The sequence below is a fragment of the Hippocampus guttulatus genome, chromosome 6 (genome assembly GCF_054856545.1).
Source record: "Hippocampus guttulatus isolate MCC_2025c chromosome 6, RoL_Hgut_1.0, whole genome shotgun sequence".
Taxonomy (NCBI): Eukaryota; Metazoa; Chordata; class Actinopteri; order Syngnathiformes; family Syngnathidae; genus Hippocampus; species Hippocampus guttulatus.
Window position 1 is genome coordinate 12,674,564 of NC_141266.1, and position 22,045 is coordinate 12,696,608.

General features: G+C 41.2%; 2 protein-coding genes across 5 annotated transcripts in view; both read left to right on the forward strand.

The window, feature by feature from the left end:
- The window catches only part of LOC147203551 (F-actin-uncapping protein LRRC16A-like), a 52,346-nt gene extending 46,419 nt beyond the window's left edge, over positions 1 to 5,927 (forward strand). For 2 of the 3 annotated variants that reach the window (XM_086113586.1, XM_086113587.1), the window contains 8 exons: positions 156 to 382; positions 467 to 576; positions 647 to 895; positions 1,148 to 1,358; positions 1,792 to 1,828; positions 2,660 to 2,851; positions 2,937 to 3,083; positions 3,722 to 5,927. In XM_086113586.1, the coding sequence (XP_085969712.1) occupies positions 156 to 382; positions 467 to 576; positions 647 to 895; positions 1,148 to 1,358; positions 1,792 to 1,828; positions 2,660 to 2,851; positions 2,937 to 3,083; positions 3,722 to 3,897 (1,349 nt within the window). In that variant the 3' untranslated portion in view covers positions 3,898 to 5,927. Of the gene's footprint in view, positions 1 to 155; positions 383 to 466; positions 577 to 646; positions 896 to 1,147; positions 1,359 to 1,791; positions 1,829 to 2,659; positions 2,852 to 2,936; positions 3,097 to 3,721 lie in introns of all 3 variants that reach the window. The other variant, XM_086113588.1, reaches the window with a different exon arrangement.
- Positions 5,928 to 7,641: 1,714 nt separating this feature from the next.
- Positions 7,642 to 18,844, forward strand: scgn (secretagogin, EF-hand calcium binding protein). 2 transcript variants are annotated; one of them, XM_086114087.1, is made up of 11 exons: positions 7,642 to 7,810; positions 8,146 to 8,216; positions 11,631 to 11,723; positions 13,940 to 14,029; positions 14,316 to 14,372; positions 14,755 to 14,832; positions 14,945 to 15,000; positions 16,154 to 16,199; positions 16,327 to 16,386; positions 17,964 to 18,032; positions 18,258 to 18,844. In XM_086114087.1, the coding sequence occupies exons 1-11, from the start codon at positions 7,741 to 7,743 to the stop codon at positions 18,384 to 18,386; spliced, it is 819 nt and encodes a 272-aa protein (XP_085970213.1). In that variant the 5' UTR covers positions 7,642 to 7,740; the 3' UTR covers positions 18,387 to 18,844. The 2 variants fall into 2 exon arrangements, with proteins under 2 accessions (XP_085970213.1, XP_085970214.1); XM_086114088.1 differs by lacking the exons at positions 13,940 to 14,029; positions 14,316 to 14,372.
- Positions 18,845 to 22,045: the final 3,201 nt, after the last annotated feature.

Here is a 22,045-nt window from a genome sequence, read left to right on the forward strand (position 1 = left end):
ATTTATATGTTGCATAGGTATTGACAAATAATCCTGTCTGACATTGGAAACACACCAGTTCTGTCTTTGTAAAACAGATGCAGATGTGGATGTGTCTCAAGTTGTGGCTACTTGTGTGTGAATTGCTCCTCCCCTTTCCCCAATGCTTTCAATAGAGATGGAATTTGACCTAGACAAGGCGCTGGAGGACGTACCAGTGCATGTGGAGGACCCAGCGCCTCCGTCACACACTCCTCCGGTTCCCTCTCAGCCCTTATCAAAAGGGGAGCAGCGTGTGGCGGGAGGGATGTTGGAGCTTCCGTCCGAGGAGGAGAAGAAGCTGCAGCACTTCACCAAACTAAGACCCCGCAGAAACAAGAAAACACACTCCAGCAAAATACCAGTCAGTGTTTAATTAAAGACAATTATAGATGGCATTGTGATGACCTAATGATTTTTTTTTTTTTGTGTGTGGTTGTTTTCAAAGCAAATGAGCAGTGCCCCATCTCAGGATGGAGAGCAAAATGGCCTCATGGGAAGGGTGGATGAGGGTGTGGATGAATTCTTCTCCAAAAAAGTCACCAAGATGGATTCAAAGTAAGACACGTGGATATGCCTCTCGCATAGGTTTGGCTTCTGCTCAAATGTTGGATTGTTCTGACCTCAGACGTTCCATGAAGAGCTCCGAATCTCACGATGGAGAGAAGAAGAAGAGCAAAGGAGGCTTCCTCAACCTGATCAAACGCTCGACCAAATCAGATAAATCAGACAAGTCGGAAAAATTAGAGAAAAATCAGGTGACCCCATCATCCTCGGCTACGTCTTCGACGTCTTTAGTGTCAGCTTCAAGCATTGCAGAGGAACCCTCCTCTCCAAAGTCGACAGTAAAGAGTCCTGCGCCGGAGCCAAAGTCCAGGTACCACCCAACTCAGTGTACGTTTACATAACACCTATGTGACGACCAAAAAGGAAAAAATCAAAATTACCCAAATAGTTTCTCTTTGATAATTTTTTTCCCCTTCATAAATTGTCATTCATAAGTTAACAGTTATCGGTCTTTTATTGGGATTTAGTTCATTTGTTGAACAACTCTTAGGATGCAATTGCAGAATGCCCGAGATGATGCGTTGCATTTCAAATTTTTCGACCTGTCCTTTTCATCCTGCAGAGATTCATCCACCCGTTCACAGCCAACAGACTACAGCAGCGGCTCGGAACGTTCAGAGGAGCTGAGAACCCCTGACTCAATAGACGAGCCGTGGGAGGGCTCTGACGGCCGAGGGAGTCCCCAGGGAGGCCGGCGGTACCCGGGCATGCAGATGATGGGCGGTGGGCTCCTGGCAGAAATGAAGGCCAAGCAGGAGAGGAGAGCACATAAGGTAAGATGTCATTTCAAGAAAAAGAAATGCGCACTATGCGCACACCAAAGCTTCAAGCTCGGACCGCCACTGTTGTCCCGTTGACGCGTGCATGCACGCTCAGTTACCGCCAGACTTACTGTTTTGATTTGATTGTTTTATATTTATGGCCTAGACGTGTTTTTGATACAGATAGATAGATATTATATTTATGTTCTAGAAATGTTGAAATTTACTGTAGTTATAACTTTACTGCTGTGTTATTGTGGGTTATAAAATAACAGCACCTTCCAACTTAGTTACAGATTCCGGTTCATTTGCTGCCACAGGAACTACGAATGTATTTTTTTTAGATTGCACACTCTCGACTATTGCAGAATCTAGTGGAAAACAAAGACCACCAATGTTAGGGGGAAAAAAGTCTTTAACAATCTCAATTTTGTGTGTGTTGCAGTCCTCCAGCCCTGACAGACCCGACAGCAACGCCACAGGTGACGACTTCTTCTACTCGTAGAATGATGTACGGTACTCAAACAACTCCGGGGTGTTTGGAAAGTCCCTCTGCCCTTACATTTTTATAAATAGACAAGTTTCGAAATTGATGACATATTTCAGTACACAAACCCCAATTCTTATCAAGTTTGGGATGCAATAATTTTCATGACCTTTTCAATTTATATACATCTGGTAAGGCAAAACTAATTAAAACTTTTTCTCTCATCTTGAATTTGATTCCTGCAACACATTCCAAAAAACTCTTGAACAGCATCCCCTCCCCCACCCCAAAAAAAACATTAATTCTGATTCTCACTGTCATTAGCGGTTTATTTCTTAATCAAAGAGATACTACAATTCAAAAAATTACATATATACTGTAGATAGTGTTTTTCTGATTCAAAAATAAATAATTTGCAGACTTCTACTAGGCTACTACATAAGTTGCGATTGGATGATCAAGTATGTGCAGTTGGAACGTCCGACTACCTATGCAATGGATTTTGCCTTCCACCGCAAAGGGATACAACTATATATTTTTTCATTTTCCAGTAAGTGCATAAGCAATGCAGCGCTGAGAAGTAGAGAAAAGATCCATCAGCCAGTCTACGCTAATACAGTTCATATATCTAAAATATTGTGTGCATTATAAATACAACAGTGAAGACCTTGGACCGTTGAGCAATATACTGTATGTGTGCATTGTGACTGGATGAGAGCAGTACGTGCAAATCTTCTATTTCGTGTTGAACATCTAGTGTTTTTGCTGACCGAGCTCTACTCAGTTCTGCAGGTTTTTATCCCTGCGGCTATCTTTCCTCTCCCAGGTTCTCCAGAGAAGACCACAGCTCGTGTCGAAACAAAGCCTGATCCCTCTCCTCGTCCTCGGGCTCCGTCCTCAGGCTCTCCTGGGGGTCCAGTGAGTCCTAAACCGGCAATGGCTCTGGGAACGAAGCCCGCCCTGTCCTCCCGACCATCCCTTCCTCATAAGCCGAGGACCACCAGCACTCGAAGTACAGGTACTATCAAGGACTCTGTTTTGTATCAAATGCCATGGGAGTGTTCCTGTGTAATGCTTGGATCTCATCTGAAATGCGATTTTAGATGAGAGCTCAGATGCACCCAATGGCGGGGGGCTGTCTCCTAAAGTGACAGTTCTCCTGTCCACGAAGAAGGTGTTACCGGAGAAAGACAAGGTGGGCCACAACAGTCCGCAGCCGGGAGGTTCTGCTACGAAACCCACTCAGGAGGGTCAGTGAAATCGGTGTGCACCATCGCTCACATTCCAATGCAATTGTCTCTTGTGTTTTCCCAAATAAGGAATCTGTTTTTGAATGAACCAATAACAGCAATATTATGACAGAGGGCATAAATAACATCTGATGAATGCTTAAAAAAAAGGAATAAAAAATACCATGCTCGCAAATCAATACAGTAATTGGACTGAATGTAAATTTGCCGGTCTGTCACTCGCCAGCGGCTGAGCCGGGAGTCCGTCAGTGACGGGCGGAGAAACTCCGTCGGTACTGACCAGTTGAGCGACGATTCTGGTGACGGACAAAAGCCCGCTTCAGTTTGTGCGTAGTCAATCAATTTTTAAAGTTAAAGTTTAACTAGATTAGATTACAAAATTGTTCAGCCCTAGCTGGTGCTGGTATGTGTATGAACAACTTGGATAAGAAATCAATTTTAAAATACATTTGAATGAAAATATAATCAATCAAAATAGTTCATTTCAATTGGGGAAAAAATTGACCTGGCTAAAAAATGTGATTTGTTTTATTTATCATGGTTTTTGAGCAAGTTGATCATCCTCTGTGAAACAGAAAGTCATTGAATTTCCACTGACTTTTTCAATTCTTACACCTTTCCTCATCTTTGTCATTCAGGGAGGAACGCGTCCGTGTCCGAGCCCATTCAACGCTCCAGCCATCAACGCAGCAACTCTGATGACCACGGCGCCTTCAAGGGCAAGGAGATGTCTCCAAATCCAGACAAGGACAAAACAGGCAAAAAAGCTTGCAATCCTGGCGAAGAAGCCGACAAAGAAATAATTCTAATTTAAGTTGATCACATTTAACTCCCAAAAATTAACCCTTTTTGAAAATGACTCAAGGGGCAATATGAGGAATGCTTTATATTGATAAATTGTATGCCAAGAGTACAAATGACAGAATACCTGTTTACAGTTCAAACTGTAACGTGTTAATATGAATCACCACACAAAAGGGGTGTTTTTCCAGAGTAACTTTTTCGCACTCTTTCTGATGTCACCTACAAAACCAAACTTTCACTAAGATCTTCCTTCTTCCTACAGAAACAAGCATTTATGCAGTATCCGGTCATTCAAAGTGTTCCCAAGTGTTCCGACAATTATAGTGTGAGCTGAACAAATTAAAAGCACAAAAAAAAAAGCATGAACATGTTTTCAGCGGAAAGAGTACGTAAGCGTGGACTGAAACTGGAGGCTGTGAAATGATTTAGTAATGGTCTCATGTGCTATTTCTCGCAAAAGCTTTTCTCGCAGGGACCACACTTAAAGGAATACCACTTATCACTCTACTGTACTTGAAGTCTAATATAATACTAGACCCGATGGCATTTTTGTTAGTTGCCAACAGTTTTTCGAAATGCTTAAATCCGTTTGTGCAAGTCTTTTTCTTTTTTTTTTCCCTGAATCCATTATGCAACTCATCTTTTTTACAGGACAATACAGGTTGAAGCTGAGCATCTCGGCACCCACAAATCACACTAATGTAGCTTACTTGTACTGAACAATCTCCACCCCGCTGGTCCCCACTGGTGATTAACCTTTGCACACTGTGCGGTACACTTTAACTTTGAATCAACGAAGGCTTCAGCACTGTTAACGAACAAGCATTTGCATACTTTGGATGGAACAAATTGATCATCTTGTTACCCTTTAACTTGCTGGGGGTGTCTCTCTGTCTTTGTGTGGATAGGAAATGTAGTCACGTGACTTATCATTTCATGGCGTTTGAAGCTAGAATACGAAGCTGTTGTTTTGCATGCCACTTTTTGTCCCAGTGTCCTTCTGACTTTTGAGTTCAAAACACATGGTGACGCATTCTATTGACACTCATCTGTATCCCTCAGAAACGCTGCACAGTCAGGGCTTTGAAACGGAAGTGATTTTTGTCCAAAAAGGATCTTGGAATGAACTGTTTGTGTGTTTGTTTACCTTGGAGCTCTTGCATTGCTTCTGGATGCTTACCTTGACAGCACAAAACATCTTGAAGAGCAACAAGCACGAGTTGTACGCGATTTAAACAGCCTGACCACCGCGACTTGTCAATGCATGCCCTGCAAAATGCGGTGGAAGGGAAACTTGAGATCCAGTTTGGATCGCTACAGCTCGCAGACTAAAGAGTGAGACTAAACTGAAGCACAGGTGTCAAATGATGGCCCAAATCACTTTTTTGTAGAATGGCTTCTTAACTCGAATCATGCAAATAACAGATCCTGTTGTAAATAATTCCACCAGCCTGATCCCAATTTAATTTATTTTTTTTTTCTTCCTCCGAAAAGATGTTAGTTAGGTCACAGGTGCACAAGTTTGGTGCAGCTGGCTGTGACTTTGACAAAATAACCGTTGACTCGAATGAGTTACTTTATGTGTGTGTGAGTGCATGACATGCATTGTACTGTATATAATGTATGTCCCTCCAAGCCTACAGGTGTGTATGTGTAATACATACACGTAATGTGTACACTGTGACTTTTTCTTTGGTTTGTTTTTGCACATGCAGGTTATTTTTTTTTTTAGGTACGCTGCATGTAACCTTTGAAATAACGTCCACAACATTCTCTCTCACGTGTACATTTTGTTTATAAATCCACTTCATGTATGCGTTTGGTATGACACGTATTAAGTCTTAACATATATGTCATGATTTAAACAAACAAAACAAAAAAAATAGTGATGCAGAATTGTCACATAAATACTGAAGACATATTTGCACATCTTAGGTCTGATTTTGTTTGGGGATCCAGTCATTGTGTTGTTTTCATACTATCGTTCTGCTGGTGTCTATGTGAATATTAACATTGATTAAAAATTTACAGGCTTTGGAATGTATTGTGTTTTTCACAAATGAAGGGAATTTTCAGTCGAACCTCCAAAGAATCACTTTTTCCCCCATAGGAAATAATGTAAGGAATTCATTTGTTCCTACCTCAGACCTCATAAACTCAACAGCACAGGCGAATGTAACCCAAAAAAAAAATCTGACATGATTAGATGTTTATTGTAGATGTATCTCATTCTACTTGACCTTCAAGTGTTGTGTTTCGGTCTTGATACTCTTTAATCTCGATAATTCCTCGGTTGATCTGGTCTTGACTACAACACTTCTTCAATCAGTCAGTTATCTTTTTATTATGGTTATTTTGTTAGTATGGATGACAAAGAGTAATTCAAAGCTCAATTATTAGTGAATGTTTAGTTAGCAGTTGATTGTTTTAGTCCTCCGGTAACATGATTATTGCATTTGAGAGCATCAACATGGTAAATGGGACTGTCACATGTCACACGCCTCGCTTTTCTACCTCAGGTACTCAAAGTGCTTGAAACTCACCTCATTCACCTAACTGGTACCGCAGTATTCAGTATCATGCGCAAGGACACTTCCGCATGTGGGGCGGGAATCAAACCACCAACCTCTGTGTTGGGAAATGACCACTGAGCTATGTCGCCCCAAAAGTAACGTTGTGTCTACAGGAAGACGATTGGCTGTGTGAGCTAAAAAAAACAGAAAACGTTTAATTTATATACAATTGGACATACTGTATCCCATAACAGATCTAAAAATTTTATTTCACTGTTTGGAAAAGCATGTCAAGATGCAGATCTTTCTAAAATGGAAATCAGCTATACCCAGTCAAATGTTCTGTGTCCCCAAAATAGTTCTTACCTCTTTGTCGTGTCTGCGGAGAATTTGGCACCGTTGAAGTGGAGGAGAAGAGGGGCATAGAAAAGAGTGGCGCAATGTAGGCTACGAAAGTGTACGCCCAAGCATCCATAGCTCAGATTTGAAGGCTAGGTTCGAGGGTTACATCAACATTTTGGCAAGGCACATCAGCTCTACGTTCACAAATGCAAACTTGGAGCATACCAAGAAAAGAACACTGTCCCTATTGTGAAACGTGGAGGAGTCTGTTACATTTTGGAGCTGCTTTGCTGTGCAGGGTCCAATGATCTTGCAACAGGATAATGAAACCGAACAGACTCCTGAAACCACGCAAGAATGGCTAAGAGAAAACCTTTGGGCTACTCACAAAGTGAGTTTTCCAGAAGATCTGCTCTACGTTCTATTGGATCTGTGGAAGGAACTGAAAACATGCCGTCTGGAGAAAGCAGCCTTCAAATCTGAGACAACGGAAGCAGTTTGCTTATGAAGAGTGGGCCAAATCAACTGCTGAGACATCCAGAAGTCTCAGATACAAAGATCTGTTGATTGCCTCAAAAAGGTTGTGCTCCAAAATATTAAGGGTCCCATGCATCATTTTTGACCAGGCCTGTTTCATGAGTTCTTTATTTTTATTTTTATAATGCCGTTGAACCACAATTCAAAAGCATGGTCTGCTTTTCATGATATTATTTTCTATTTATTACCTCTGTCAGATTCAAGTTATTCCTAAAACCACTGTGACTTTTTCTTTTTTTTTTAGCAGATGCACCAGTTTTGTCCACGTGCTGTTGTGCTTTTCAAATGCACAACCAGCAGATGGCGTTAACAACTCCTCAGAAGTGTTTGCGGCTCTGTTGTCTCGGGTTCCCACATGCAGAAGGGGTGTGGTTTCTGCGCAGGACATAGATCATTCAAGCAAGAGTTTAAAAGACAACGTGCTCTTGCCGCAGGAGTCTTTCTGGCTAAAAAGTGTCACAATGGACAGTGCCTTTGACAAGCTGGACGCTGCTGGTTTCTTGGAAATCTGGCAGCACTTTGATGCAGATGGTAAGTGGAATGAGTCACATATGTTCATCTCCAAACAGCTGTTCAAAAGTGATGGATTCCTATTATGTATTTTGTGAGGAAAAGTTCCATCGTATGATTTCAACTGTTCCATGTTTTGTGTGCGTGTGTTTGCAAAATATCCGGAAAGTAATGTTTGTTTGTTTTTTATTTGAATTTGAACAGATGGCAGGTTGTTATATTGTTATTCCATGTTGTACAGTACAGTCACTGATGCAAATAGGCTGGGAAAAGTACTAATACAGGGACTTCTTAATTTAAAATAAAACGGTAAAGTGCTAATGTGATTGTTTGGTTTGTTTTTGTTTTTTTGTCAGACAACGGCTACATTGAGGGCAAGGAGCTGGATGAGTTTTTCCGTCACATGATGAAGAGACTGGGACCAAAGGTTAGTCCACTTGATATTCTGTATTTAACCTGTGAAAACAACACTTCACCTGATTACTCACAGCATTCATCATTTCGTCACTCATCTCATTGACCGATGAATACACATGATGCAATGAATTTGGAAATGTACTGCGGTTTCTGCACATGGTTACGGTCATCTTATGTCGAGATTAGTGATGTCACTTTAGCTTCATACTTGGTAAATTACTAGCTGCCAGTCAGAATGAATGTATCTGCAAAGTGCCAGCGCGTTTGACATGGTCACAAATGGATTTGTATTAAACAGACCGCATGTGTCTTCATCATGCTTAGTTGCTTTCCGCCGTAAAAGCCTCAAGGATAAGTGCACTCTTTCGTTATGTGGCTTCTGATAAACACACAAAGCTCTTGTTATTTATTTATTTTGAGTCAGTATCATATGCACCGTGAACCATCACCTTACAGTGGTGGAGGGGTTTGTGTGTCCCAATGATCCTAGGAGCAAAGTTGTCTGGGGATTTACGCCCCTGGCAGGGTCACCCGTGGCAAACAGATCCTAGGTGAGGGACCAGACAAAGCACGGCTCACAGACCCCTTATGATGGATGACAAAAGTGGGGGTGGGGCTCGCTGGCGAGCGACTGGTGGGCTCACCAACAATGGGAGGGCCCAAAGGGGTCGGGTGCGAAGTGAGCTGGGCAGCAGCCAAAGGTGGATCCCCGGCTACAGAAGCTAGCTCCGAGATTCGCCCTGAGTTCCTCAAGACTCTGAATGTTGTGGGGCTGTCCTGACTGAAGAGCCTCTGCAAGGCTATCGCAGAGTGATATGGACTTGTCGTGGTGAAGAAGGAGCTGAGCCGAAAGGCGAAGCTCTCGATTTACCGATCAATCTACGTTCTTGCCCTCACCTATGTTCACGAACTATGGGTCTTGACCGAAAAAACGAGTTCCCGGATACAAGTGGCCAAAATGAGTTTCCTCCGTGTGGTGTCCAGGCTCTCCCTTTGGGATAAGGTGAGAAACTCGGTCATAGGGACTCAGAGTCAAGCCACTTCTCCTCCACATCGAGAGGAGCCAGACGAGGTGGTTCGGACATCTGATTAGGATGCCTCCTGGACGCCTCCCTGGTGATGTGTTCCGGGCCTGTCCCACCGGCAGGAGGCCCGGGGAAGACCCATTACATGCTGGAGAGCTGGAAGAAGTGGCTGGGGGAGGGAAGTCTGGGCTTCCCTGCTAAAGCTGTTGCCCATGCGACCTGACCCCACGCTTAAGAATGAATGGATGGATGGATGGATGCATCACAGACATACACTGGACGTTTCAATAGGTACGCCTGCATCATCGAAGTCAGTGATTCCTAACTAGCTTGCCATGAGAGCTCATCATGGGTGCCAGAGGAAAATTTAATAAAAATGTTAATTACATCGTAATTAATCTTTCCAGTCTTTCCGCTGAGACAACAGAATAAGTCGTTCTGTGAATCTACCAGCTTTGTGTTCAACTAAAAAAGGCCCAGTTTTCACAAATCAATTTCTGAGCAAACTGAGACAATATGCTTTCCTCTGCACTCTCCTCTTTCGCCCCCTCCACAGCTTTTCAATGGGGTTGATTTCGGGGGCCTGACATGGCCATGGGAGGAATTCGATTTTGTGTCTGGTGAACCATTCCTACAATTTTCAGTCTGAGAGTATGCGCCTGCAATAATAATTGTATTTTTGCAGACATTAAACTTTTCTGAACCCGAGCTGTCAATATTTATGGAGGGTATTATTTATTATTATTTATTTTTTTTTAATTATTTTATTATTTTTATCAACAAAATTGATACCTGCAAGCTTGAGACGTGCCCCCGTCTCCCATGAAGGTCCACGTTCAGTCTGAGAGGTGGAAAAGGTTTGCCTAGCAACAACAAAAGGTTCCGGACACAAGAATGATGCTGAAGACAAACACTGGCCTTTCGCTAATGGATCTGGCGCGGGCATGCTCTTCTGCAGTCTGTGTTTTCTCCCCTGGGAAAGTCATGTTTCCAATCATACATTTCCATTGTTACTTGCTTTAATTGTTTAAACAAAAGAAAATAAGCTTTGGATCTTGGTATTTTATTTTATCTGTGGCCCTTCACTGAAAAAAATGGTTGATTGAATTTACTGAGTTTTATTTTGTCAAGTGGTCACACACAATAGAATCAGTTAGATTTAGATACATTTTTAAAGTAGACGTATGGTCTACTTACAAATATATAGATGGATCCAGATGAATGTATTTTGTGCAACCACTTGAAAAAATAAAATTGTCGAAACTCAACACACCCTTTTCTTGTGGTCTCCATTAGGTACAAAATGTGTCATTCTTATGTTGTGATTGTGAGTCAGCCACCAATGTCACGACCATTCTCTTCCCCCCGTATGTGACAGGGCGACATTGAGAAGAAAATTGCACCCTTGAGACTGCAGCACAAAAAAAGCACTGGTACGAGTTTGTACCTTCTAGTGGTAAAATTGCTTGTCGCCATCTGAAGTAATACATTCATACATTTTATTAGGGACCATCAAAATGTTATGGGAAGCATTTCAACTTTGGATATCTGAAAAGAACGAGGAAAAATGAAGACAGTGAATATTGAACAATACAGCAAAACAAAAACAGGAAATGATGTTTAACACATAGATGCAGATTTAGAAAATGTCACCCACCGATATTAGTACGAGGTGGCACGGGAGTCCACTGGTTAGCACGTCCGCCTCACAGTGCAGAGGCCGTGGGTTCGATCCCGGCTGCGGCGTTCCTGTTTGGAGTTTGCATGTTCTCCTCGTGCCTATACTTTGTCATATCAATCATATATTTGCCCTGCATGGTTGTATTTTATTGTACTTTATCTTCAATCTACTTATACAGTATAAGTTTTTTTTGATTTGGAATAAGGTGAACATACATCAATATTTATCCATATCGGCTCATATGGAGTACTTACATTGTGATATATTTTTCAGCTGTATGGCCAATGACTTTCCAACTTCATAGTATCATGCTTAACAGTTGACCCGGTACTATTCTGCACTTTGATTTATTTTGAACAAAGACGACAACTCCCGGAGTTGTCCGTTTCATTTTGCACTTTTGTTAAATGGATCCAAAATCAAAATGAGTTGTGTTTTATTTTGAACTTAAATTCTGTATTGCTGAGTCAGTGATCTGCCTTTCATCAGAAATAAATCTTTATTTTGAAACATGATTGACGCAAACATCAAATATCACTATTATGGCGCGCTGATGTCCACGTCTTCTCACTTAAAACACACTAAACAACAAATGAAAACTTTGAATCACATCTTCGACTCTACGAAAACATTTTTTTTTGACGCAGGAAGTCATGCTAGTAGTCTTCAGCCTCACTGCTAAGGATGTTCGAATGAATACTCATGTGCGTACTTGCAGGAGCATGTGACTGAAGAGCGGGTCCAGAGGCTGAAGCAGAGGTTCATGTCCGCCTACGACGTCTCTGCTGACGGCAAACTACAGATCCAGGAGGTAGTACGCCACTTTTGTTTATTTGCACCGAGCTAACTAGACGAGCACTCAGCATAGCGCAAGAACCAAACGTGGTCCACCAAATACCACGTTTTGGTTTGGCTGCAGTTTCTGCAGTTGTACAAATGTGACTGACTCCCACCAAAGAATGAGGAAGTAAATGGCAATGAATGGCCTTCATTGTGAAGTCCCACACAAGCAAAGCATGAGTGAAAGCATCATGCAAGTCATCATTAACAAGACTAAAAATGAGGAAAAAAAGAAACATTTGGATTTTCATGATTGCTTGATGCCTGTCCTCTCCATAGAGTTTCAAGGAAAGTGGCATGTGTCTTTTATGTGGCGTGTGTGGCCCTGTGCTTGGTGGAGGCAATAATTCATGTTCAATAATATAGATTGCGAGATTTTCTCTCGCCACCAGTTCATCTCTTACTTCTGTGCATGCTGCACATGACCAGAAAAGCAAACATTCAGCTGTTCTTGTTTTTTTTTCTTTTCTCTCTGCCCAATTAAAAGCATTGATGGCATACTTTTGTCTGACAATAATCCACTGTCGCTCTCCTCCTCCGCTGCTGCATTTGAACTTGTCTTTTATTTAATTCATGTTTCCATGACAAAGATACAGCTTTAATTCTGTTAAGTCTGCTCCAGAGGCACCAATTCCCTGTCAAGTATCGAATCAATTCTCAAAGGGAGCCTTTTTCATGTAATCAAATTTCCCCTTCACTGACAACTGAGATTTAAAGTCACCGTTTGAAGATGTCCGTATCTCCCAGGCTCCACTTAAAGCATAACCAGTTGAGCTTGGGTCCGTCCTTTGTCCTATTTGACGCGTACACGCCCTGAAATATTCCAGTTTGACTTGATTTAGTCAAAGACAGTCAACCCTTCCCTGCTGGTTTAAAGACCAACGGAAGCATTGACCTTCAGTTACAGCCTAAATTCTCATATTTGTCCCATTAAATAGTATGAATTTATTCCCAGGAGTCTATTCTTTTCATTTTGTCTCATTTATAGATTTGGATTTTTTTTTTCTTTTTTGGTCCAATCAGATTTCAGCTTTTATGTGCTGGCATGTAAATGTGCTGGCTGACAATTACACTGTAAAAAATGAGTGATCTTTACATTTTCCTTCCTTCCAAAGTATAAAAACACGCAGTCGCAACATTTACTCTCCAAAGAAAGAAAAAATAAAATGTGAGCATAAAAAGTCATGGACCTAATGTATTGACCACCCTTGTTCTTCTTCTGTCGTTTTTTTTTTTTTTTTTTTTGGGCAGTAGTCAAACCATCTTAATTGCACATCACTGCCACCAACTGACATTGTCCTTCCCGCTGCAAAGAAACCAATGTGAATTGACGGTGGCTGGATGCTGCAAAGTGTGTCGTCGCCCTCTCGCGGTGGGGGTCTCAAGTCCATCCATATTCTCGAAGTTTGCTCACATTTTAAGACAAAAAAAAACTATGCAAAGTGATGGCTCATACCTCGAAAAAAATGTAAATCAACAGTTAATATGGTAAAGCACCATTGTACATTCAAGAATCGGCATTTCTGGTGAGTATGATGTGGGTTTTTTTCATTTGCTCATCTTATTTTATCAAACTGTTGACTTCAAATTGCTCTTGATGATGTTAAGCAATTAAGATGTGGATTAAGTCGAAAGGCCAACATCTCAAAATACTGCAGGTCTTTTTCTCGGCTTCAAGTGGCTCTTTTTCCATCGAGCGTTATTAGCAGTACATGCAGAATTAGGAAGGAAATGAGCAGATCACTCAGGGAGCTACTGCATCCTCTCTGATAGGCCATGTGTTAAAGAGTGGGCGTTTGGCACGCACGATGGTGCATTGCGTTTGTTTCCGAGTCAACCTCTAGCTGCAGTGTGGGACACAATTTCAGTAAGATCGATGTCAGCGAGCATGGTTTAATCTACTAATGGACATACGGTAATGTTATTAAAGGACTGACGGAAAGACTGAGAGGGCGGTGAACCGGTCCAAACACGCATTTGTATTCCCTTGCTGGTGTCTACACTCTTATGAATTCAATAAGTGGAGGAGGATAGGAGCTGACTCTATTTTTCCATCTTCTAATAGTTCCTGCATTGGAACGCTCTATCCGCCAGATATCTTAGGAACGAAAATCAAAATTGAACAATGACTTTGTTTGGTCGCGTAAGAAGAATCACTATTCCTAAGTTGCGGCCTTCGTTTTACAGTTGGCTCACATGATCCTCCCTGAGACGGAGAACTTCCTGTTGATCTTCCACAGGGAAGCTTCCCTTGACAACAGTGTCGACTTCATGCAGGTGAAATCACTCGCTATTATTACTGTTGTAAATTGTTTTGTGCAGGGTTTAAGTGCGTGTTTTATAAGGCGGTGACGGAAGCCCTTGAGCAAGCAAGGAATCATAATTGGTCAACGAAAGCGGTGTGCAGTGCCTTCTCATTTAGTAATTATTTTCGTTAAAGTTGCGTAAAACAACCCTCGAGCATACTGTCACTTGAATGATCTTTTTTTCAGTTCTAGTGTATTATAACGGTTAAGCTTTTTCACTCTTCTCACAAATAAACCTTGCTCCATCACCGCTGCAGACCTGGAGGAAATACGACATGGACTGCAGCGGCTACATTTCAGCTCAGGAACTGAAGGTAACAAACAAAAGCTCAAACAAAAACCGACGCCAAGCAGAAACGGATTTCTTTGGGAAGGGGGATGTAAAAGCGTCAGCCGTTATTTCCTCTCCTTCCCCTTTCACGTCAACGTGGTGGTCCTTTGTAACCATTTGCGAATGATTTTACGAATGAATGCTTGGGAGGACTTGAAAAGTTCATTTGAAATCTCACTTTTCTCTCCCTTATGGTGAGCCTCTGTACCTAATTGCAGACATTTTGTGTGTGTGTGTGTGTGTGTGTGTGTGTGTGTGTGTGTGTGTGTGTGTGTGTGTGTGTGTGTGTGTGTGTGTGTGTGTGTGTGTGTGTGTGTGTGTGTGTGTGTGTGTGTGTGTGTGTGTGTGTGTGTGCGTGCGTGCAGGCTTTCCTGAAAGACCTGTTCCAACAGCATGGTCGGAAAGTGTCACCTGACAAGCTGGAGGAATACACGGACACAATGGTATAATTCACGGCTCCATCAAACACAATTATTCGAGCACAGGCCTTAACTGACAGCAGCTGCTTATTACCACATCACACAAAACCACTTTAAATTCCTTTTTGTGCGGCAGATGAAAATATTTGACAAGAACAAGGATGGCCGCTTGGATCTGAACGACTTGGCCAGGTATTTCAATGAACCCCCCCCCCCCCCCCCCCGCATTGACTCATGCAGTATGTGAAGTGTTCGCTGCCATGGTAACCCAACACACAATTTTTGAATTCACCATCTTATGCGACCCAATATTAGCGCTGCATCAAACATATGTGCCTTTGCAAATGTCATTAGAAACAATTCACAATGTAATCTTTCCAAGTGCTCAGTCCCCAATCAGAATTTTCAAGGGGACATATTCAAATCCATCAAGTGTGAAACGATTATACAAACAAGGAAATCTTTTGTTACAGAATTGTAGAATTTGGTCTCCACAAAACATGATCCACCAAACTAAAGCGAGCATCACCTTCTCTGGGGAGCCTCAGAGTCTCTCCAAGTCTTCCACAATACCACAAAAAGTTGTTAAATAAAGAAACAAAGAGAGGGTCAATATAGCACAATAAAAGTTGGAAATACAGAGTAGCTGCCCAGTTCATTGCATGCCTGAGCTCCATCCTGGTTGTCATGGGGACAAAAGCTGTGAAAAAAAGTTATTGGAACTACAGTATTGTGTGACATGTAGGCTGGCTGTAATTCCTACTTTGTGTATTTTTCATTTTGTCGAATGTCAGCTATTTTATTTTTTTTGTAAATAAAGACACAGGACCTGTTAGTTTGTGGAAAAAAAGATACACTAAAGGATACATGAGCTTGCAATGTATACACAAACAACAATCCCAGTTGAAAAATGTTTTTTTTTTCTTTACGCAGTTTTTTTTCATCATTATAATTCCACATATCGATGGAGTGAAAATAAATAATTATGGCTTTATTTTTATATGCTTCTTCAAGATAGAGAATTTTGAAGCAATGTAACACATTACACACTATTAGTAAAAAAACACTACAATAGATCTCAATATGACTTTGTTGCTTAAAGGCCACCGTACTTGTTGAGATCAACAGTATTTTTTAAATGTACTTTTTTATACTTGTGGCATTTTTGGGGGGCCTTGTCTCAATAAAAGTTGGGAAACACCGCTCTAGCCAACTAGCATGTGTTTTTTGCCAGATGATTAAAATCTATCTATCTATCTATCTAATAAACAATATATATTTATTTCAAGCACAATGACTGAACAGGATGACAGCGATATGTTATGACAAATTTTTCCTCAAATAGGATCTTGGCTTTAGAAGAGAATTTTCTGCTGCAGTTCCAGTTGGACGTATGTGTCACATTTTGCCTCGTAAAAAAACAATTAAATAACATCTAAGTACATAAATCTCATTCATTTAATTCAATTCTGTTGTTACCATTTGAAGCATTCTAAGAAATTCTCTTCTATTCTCTAGGCCGGCAGCCAAGCGGAGAGGAAGCGAGATTTTGAGAAGATTTTTGATCATTATGACATAGTAAGTATGATTAGGTTTCAATAGTGGGTGTCAATAACATTTCAAATAGGTCATAAAAAGCTTTTGATGCCTTGGCTCCATCGCTGCTTGACCACAAGAAGCGTTTCCATAGATCTTGTCACAGTGCTCTTTATTGATGCAGCACCCTCCTCTTTAATTATTCATGTGTTCCATTTTTAAATATAAAACGCTATGCATGGTGCGATGCTGCTTATTAGAGGGCTGAGTCTCCTAGCCAAAGCTCATTAATTAAAGAAAATACCCATTAGGTTGACAGATAACGTTTTGGTATAACAAGGTAATTACCAGGACTGATACAACTTCTTCTACTGTATTCCTCTGCACAAAAATGAGAATTTAGATGTATGTACGTGTCAATGAATGGCTAGTGTGGACGTTTTTAAAGACTTTTCTGAGGGATGGAAGTAGCTATAAAGCTTCCAAAGTGATAACCACTAAGTCTTAATCATTGATTTCATGTCTTACTTTACAGTGCGCTTAAACTCTAGTTTTGACAAACTCTGTCATGCATGACATCAGCATATTGCACAAGATCTTAGTTCAGTGAATGTCATTGGATTCATTATTGGCATTAGAAGGGATTTTTTTTTTTTGTGTGTGACTTTTTTTAGAATACAATGGTTAACTATTAATTGGATGATGTCCCACATGATATCACCTTAGCTTGCTGAAGCTCAAGGCTACGTGCTTTATCTTGCCTTTTTGTGTCTTTATCCGGACCTAAGAAGCAGGAGAAAATACACTGTAAGTTACGTCTCATAACCAAAGTCCCATTCAAAAAGCAGTAAGCAAATCTCTCCCGATCGGGCTTAAGTTGAAGCGCCAATCGCACACAACATGGTCATCGGAATAATGAGCTCTGTGAGTTATAGAAACATTGATGCACCACGTACACTGTGTGTTGCTCAGCAACCTGGTCAACTCTCAATTTGTCTCCTAAGCATTCCGTTTTGAGCACATTGTACTGATTAAATTACTTGTATTGGATTTATTAAAAAGTGAATGCAAAATAAAGCACGTTCCTTCAAAGTACCCGAATGGTGAGCTGCGCATACATCGCGAGTGATTAAGTTCACAAAATGCATTATATTATCCAAAAGGATCCGTATGGAATTCGCATCTCATGAAAACGCCATGATCCAGAAATTCGGGCCACCCTTAGACTTTGCATCACGCCTCCTTGGTAGTCATCTGCAGGTTACGCATGGTGGATGTGTCAGAACAATGCACTGGAGAATCGTGGCATTTCAGAAGCGCGCAAGAAATAAAAAGCATGTAAGGAATTGACTGAAGTGCAAACAGGAGTATATGCCCTTGAATAGTAAATACTGGCACATAACAGTTGTCAAGATGCCATTTCCTTGCTTGAGTTGGATATGCTTTCGCATTGGAATTACAAACATGTTACTCGACGGGATATTCAATTGAATTGATTCGAATGAATGGACCAACTTGAGAGTCAAAATGTCTGAGATATCCTGTGAAGAATAATACAGAGGCAATATTTGTTTTTCATTAACACCCCCCCCCCCCCTTGCCCCACACTCCAATTTTAGAGCAAGACAGGAGCATTGGAGGGCGCCGAGGTGGATGGCTTTGTTAAAGATATGATGGAACTGGTCAGGGTAAGAATGCATCAAATCACGTCAGAGCAGCACCATTTAATCTTATATCATCTTTTTGCAGTAGTAAAAAAATCGGTGTAGAGCGATTAATAAGAATTTTATATCTATATTAGAAGTCAAAACCAATGGGATTTTACAGAATAATGTCTTAGGAGTCACTTTTGTATGTATTTAATGATGTTTGCACTGCTACTTTCACACTGATCTGAATTGCGTGGCCCTCAGCCCAACCTCACAGGTCCCGAGCTAAACAAGCTGCGAGCCATTTTGTTGTGTCACTGTGATGTCAACAAGGATGGGAAGATTCAGAAAAATGAGCTCTCGCTGTGCCTGGGGGTGAAGCACAAGCCTTAGCTGCAACGCTGGAGCTTTGTGTTGTCATGTTAGATTTTCAAAGCATGAATGTCATCTATGTGAAGCAGAGAATGATCATGTAGTTCATGTGGAATCTTGGTCAAACATTGAAGGGTCTCTTTTACGTACTAATGATAAACACACACACACACACACGCACACACACATTTTGTGATATTGTGTAATTTTAAAAAATGGTGTATTGTGCATGTTAAAAGACAAATTACATTAGGCTTTGGAATTCCTTGTCACCACAATGTCTGTTTTTCATTCTTGGTAAAAAATAAAATTAAAAAAATTAAACTGAGGCACATATTGCTTAAAATGAAAACAAAGAATCAATACCTGTATTTTGGTCGACCACATGCATGTGGTTAGCAGCTTTTATTTGTTTTATGTTCATGATTGTCGTGTCCATGAGTTAATGCATAAAATAAAGGCAAAAAATGAATACACAGGATTGATACCATTGTTCATTTATTTCACAAATAAGTAGTAGGCTCAATGGCTTCTAAAAATGGAAGCTAACGATGGAATTGATAGGGTTGATACAAAAAGGTAGAAACAAAACAAAACATACTGAGGAAGACAGTCACACATTGTTTTAAAGTGCTCTATGAATACAGTTGAGTTGACTTGAGTTGAGAAACGACAACCAGTCACACCTCGAGACAATATACCGGGAACGTGTTCAATTAACCCGCCATGCATGTTGTTGGAATATGGGAGGAAACTGGAGTATCCGGAGAAAACCCATGCTGGCACAGGGAGAGCATGCAAACTCCACACAGTGAGGCCCGGGCCCAGGATTGAACCCATGACCTCTGCACTGTGATGTGAAAGTGCTAACCAGGCAAGTCTGAACATTCCAAATATCCATATTTTTGTCTTTACTGTAGACGATCATTATCGTAACAACTTGTATGTTCCTTGCCTAATATTGTGCAGTGTGTGGCGGCCCAAAAGAGGAAAGTCTGGATTGATTGGATGAGGAGGCTGGGTCGCATTCACTTGGAATGGACCCATATATTATCTCTCAGTCTGAGAAGATTTGCGCATTGGACAATCCCTTCTGAGTGATCATACATCATGAGTCCAACTGGCTGGTTTGTTTGTCCAGAGCTCCTACTGTCACTGAAAGGAGGTAATGGGGTGGATGTAAAAGCTTGAGTGCCCTGTTTTGCCCCAGAGAATTGCACCTGTGTTTTTTGAATAAGTGTGTGTGTGTGTGTGTGTGTGTGTGTGTGTGTGTGTGTGTGTGTGTGTGTGTGTGTGTGTGTGTGTGTATGCGTGTGTGTATGCATGTGTGTGTGCACGTGTTTGGTTGAGAATACTTTTCATGACATGTCCTGTAGGGTCCATTTTTCTTATCGATCGCATGGAGCTAATTTGTAGATGATTGCAGGGCCAGAGAGAACTGAGTGTAGTTATCAAAAACAGACATTGCATATTATGAGTTTGTGTACATATAATGTCATATTGTCAGTATGTGTGTGTGTGTGTGTGTGTGTGTGTGTGTGTGTGTGTGTGTGTGTGTGTGTGTGTGTGTGTGTGTGTGTGTGTGTGTGTGTGTGTGCATTTGAGAGGGCCAAGTAGCTGCCGAACAGCTGCTCCAGAACAAACACGTTCCCATTTAGAGAGCTTCGGTTTTTATTGGACCATAATCCTCATGTCCACTCGCTGTTCAACACGTCTAATGGAACACAAAGAAATCCCAGAGGAAGCCGGTTGGATGCTAAGCCTCGGTCTGTCATTACTCATAGAGATGATGCTTGTTATGATCTTGCAAAAAAAAAAAAGATTCCATCTTGCCACTCTACCCCATGGACCAGAGATTTTTGTCACATAATGAACATAGTAAAGATCCATCCGTGCTATGAATACTCTCATCTCATCAATTTTAGAGGGACGGTCAGTACTTGATAAAGTCACTGTTGTGCCATATTTTCCCCACTTGAGGATGGCTGTGCTTGTTGTGTTCCATTGTATATTTGATAACCTTTATAGCCTTTTTCTGTCAAGTACCTCTGAACAATGAGATCCCTGTGAGCCCCTGGAAGTCCTCCTCGGACCATGTTTTGTGCTTTAAGATGGGCCTGGAAAAAAAGGGGTGGGGTAAAGCCTACTAGAACACCAGAACTTTATTTGGGGTTGTTAATCAGAGGCATTTTAAAAGGTGGCAGTCGTGTGCTGAGTGATTTTGAAAGAAATACGACCACATCCCCAGTTATAAGAGGCTTTGCACACTTGTGCAACATACTCTTCAATCTTCCTTTTCCTCTTGAAAATCGTACGTTTTCATCAAGAAACAACTTTTGCAATTATTTTTTCCTAGTCAAATTATTTTATATATTGAATGGCAAAAACCTGGGATTTGAACTGAGGTGTCTGTACTTCTTATTTCCACTGTACACAACAATCATTGTGTACTATTCAGTACATGTAATGTAATGATGGAATGAGTATACATTTATTTGGTGTTCATGGTCATTCCAATGTTCTGAATGAAACCGTCAGTAAAAATGAGTTTGACGGCCCTTGATATAAAGGGTTAATTCCAAATTTGTTCTTTTTCAATAGCTTTTTTATATGGTGATTGTGTGATTGAAACGTGGGATGATTGCCTTAGAATTGGAAATGGAAAGGTTTTACTGCACAGCAGCTAACTTCCTTTTACACTTTCATCCTAGTAAAGTATATTAATTCAAACATTGACTGTACATGTAACAAAAAACCTTCCAATGTTTTCTGAAGTAACAACAACAACAACAACAACAACAACAATAATAATAATAGGCTGGCCCGGTGGCCCAGTGGTTAGCGTGTTGACCTCACAGTGCAGAGGTGCAGGGTTCGATCCCGGCTCCGGACTTCCTGTGTGAAGTTTGCATGTTCTCCCCGTCCCTGCGTGGGTTTTCTCCGGGTACTCCGGTTTCCTCCCACATTCCAAAAACATGCATGGCATGTTGATGGAACACTCTCAATCGTCCCTAGGTGTGGTTGTGAGCATGAATGGTTGTTTGTCTATATGTGCCCTGCAATTGTCTGGCAACCGGTTCAGGGTGTACCCTGCCTACTGCCCGACCACTGCTGGGATAGGCTCCAGCATGCACGCCTCGCAGCCGTTGTGAGGACAAGCTGATCAGAAAATGGATGGATGGATGGACAATAATAATACTAATTATAATAATGGAGGCAGGTTGACTGGATCCCCCAGTCCCACAATAATAGGGTGAAGATAAACGGCAGGTTTCAATGCTATCCAAAGTGTTTATCCTGCTCTTTATAAAGGCCAAAGTTAGTCGAACCAACTTTGCTCAGCAAGCTGAACAAATAATTAGAGTAAGTGGAGCTTAATGTCAAAAGATTTAATGAATGACCCTGTTGAGAACAGTTATTTTCAAATCGCCCGCAACAAAGCAACAGAACCGCTTGTTGCTTTTGAAATAAACATCTCAAGATTTGAAGGCCAGTGCTTTACACAACCTTACAAAGTGCTGCTTTCTAGTGGTGAGACACAAATAATGCAGTCCTTTTGCAGTCAATGGCCTTTCTGAAAATCCTGAGTATGGCCAATATGTGTCAGAAACTAAACTCTTCAATGCCATTCTGTTGTCAAGGCAACAACATACATTCATGATCTCAGCTACAGACTAGTA

Coding starts and splice junctions, on each gene's coding strand:
- scgn (XM_086114087.1), top strand. CDS start 7,741: ATGGACAGTGCCTTTGACAAGCTGGACGCTGCTGGTTTCTTGGAAATC. Junction 14,833..14,944: donor AGGAATACACGGACACAATG/GTATAATTCACG, acceptor TTTGTGCGGCAG/ATGAAAATATTTGACAAGAA. Junction 16,200..16,326: donor TGCTGCAGTTCCAGTTGGAC/GTATGTGTCACA, acceptor TCTATTCTCTAG/GCCGGCAGCCAAGCGGAGAG.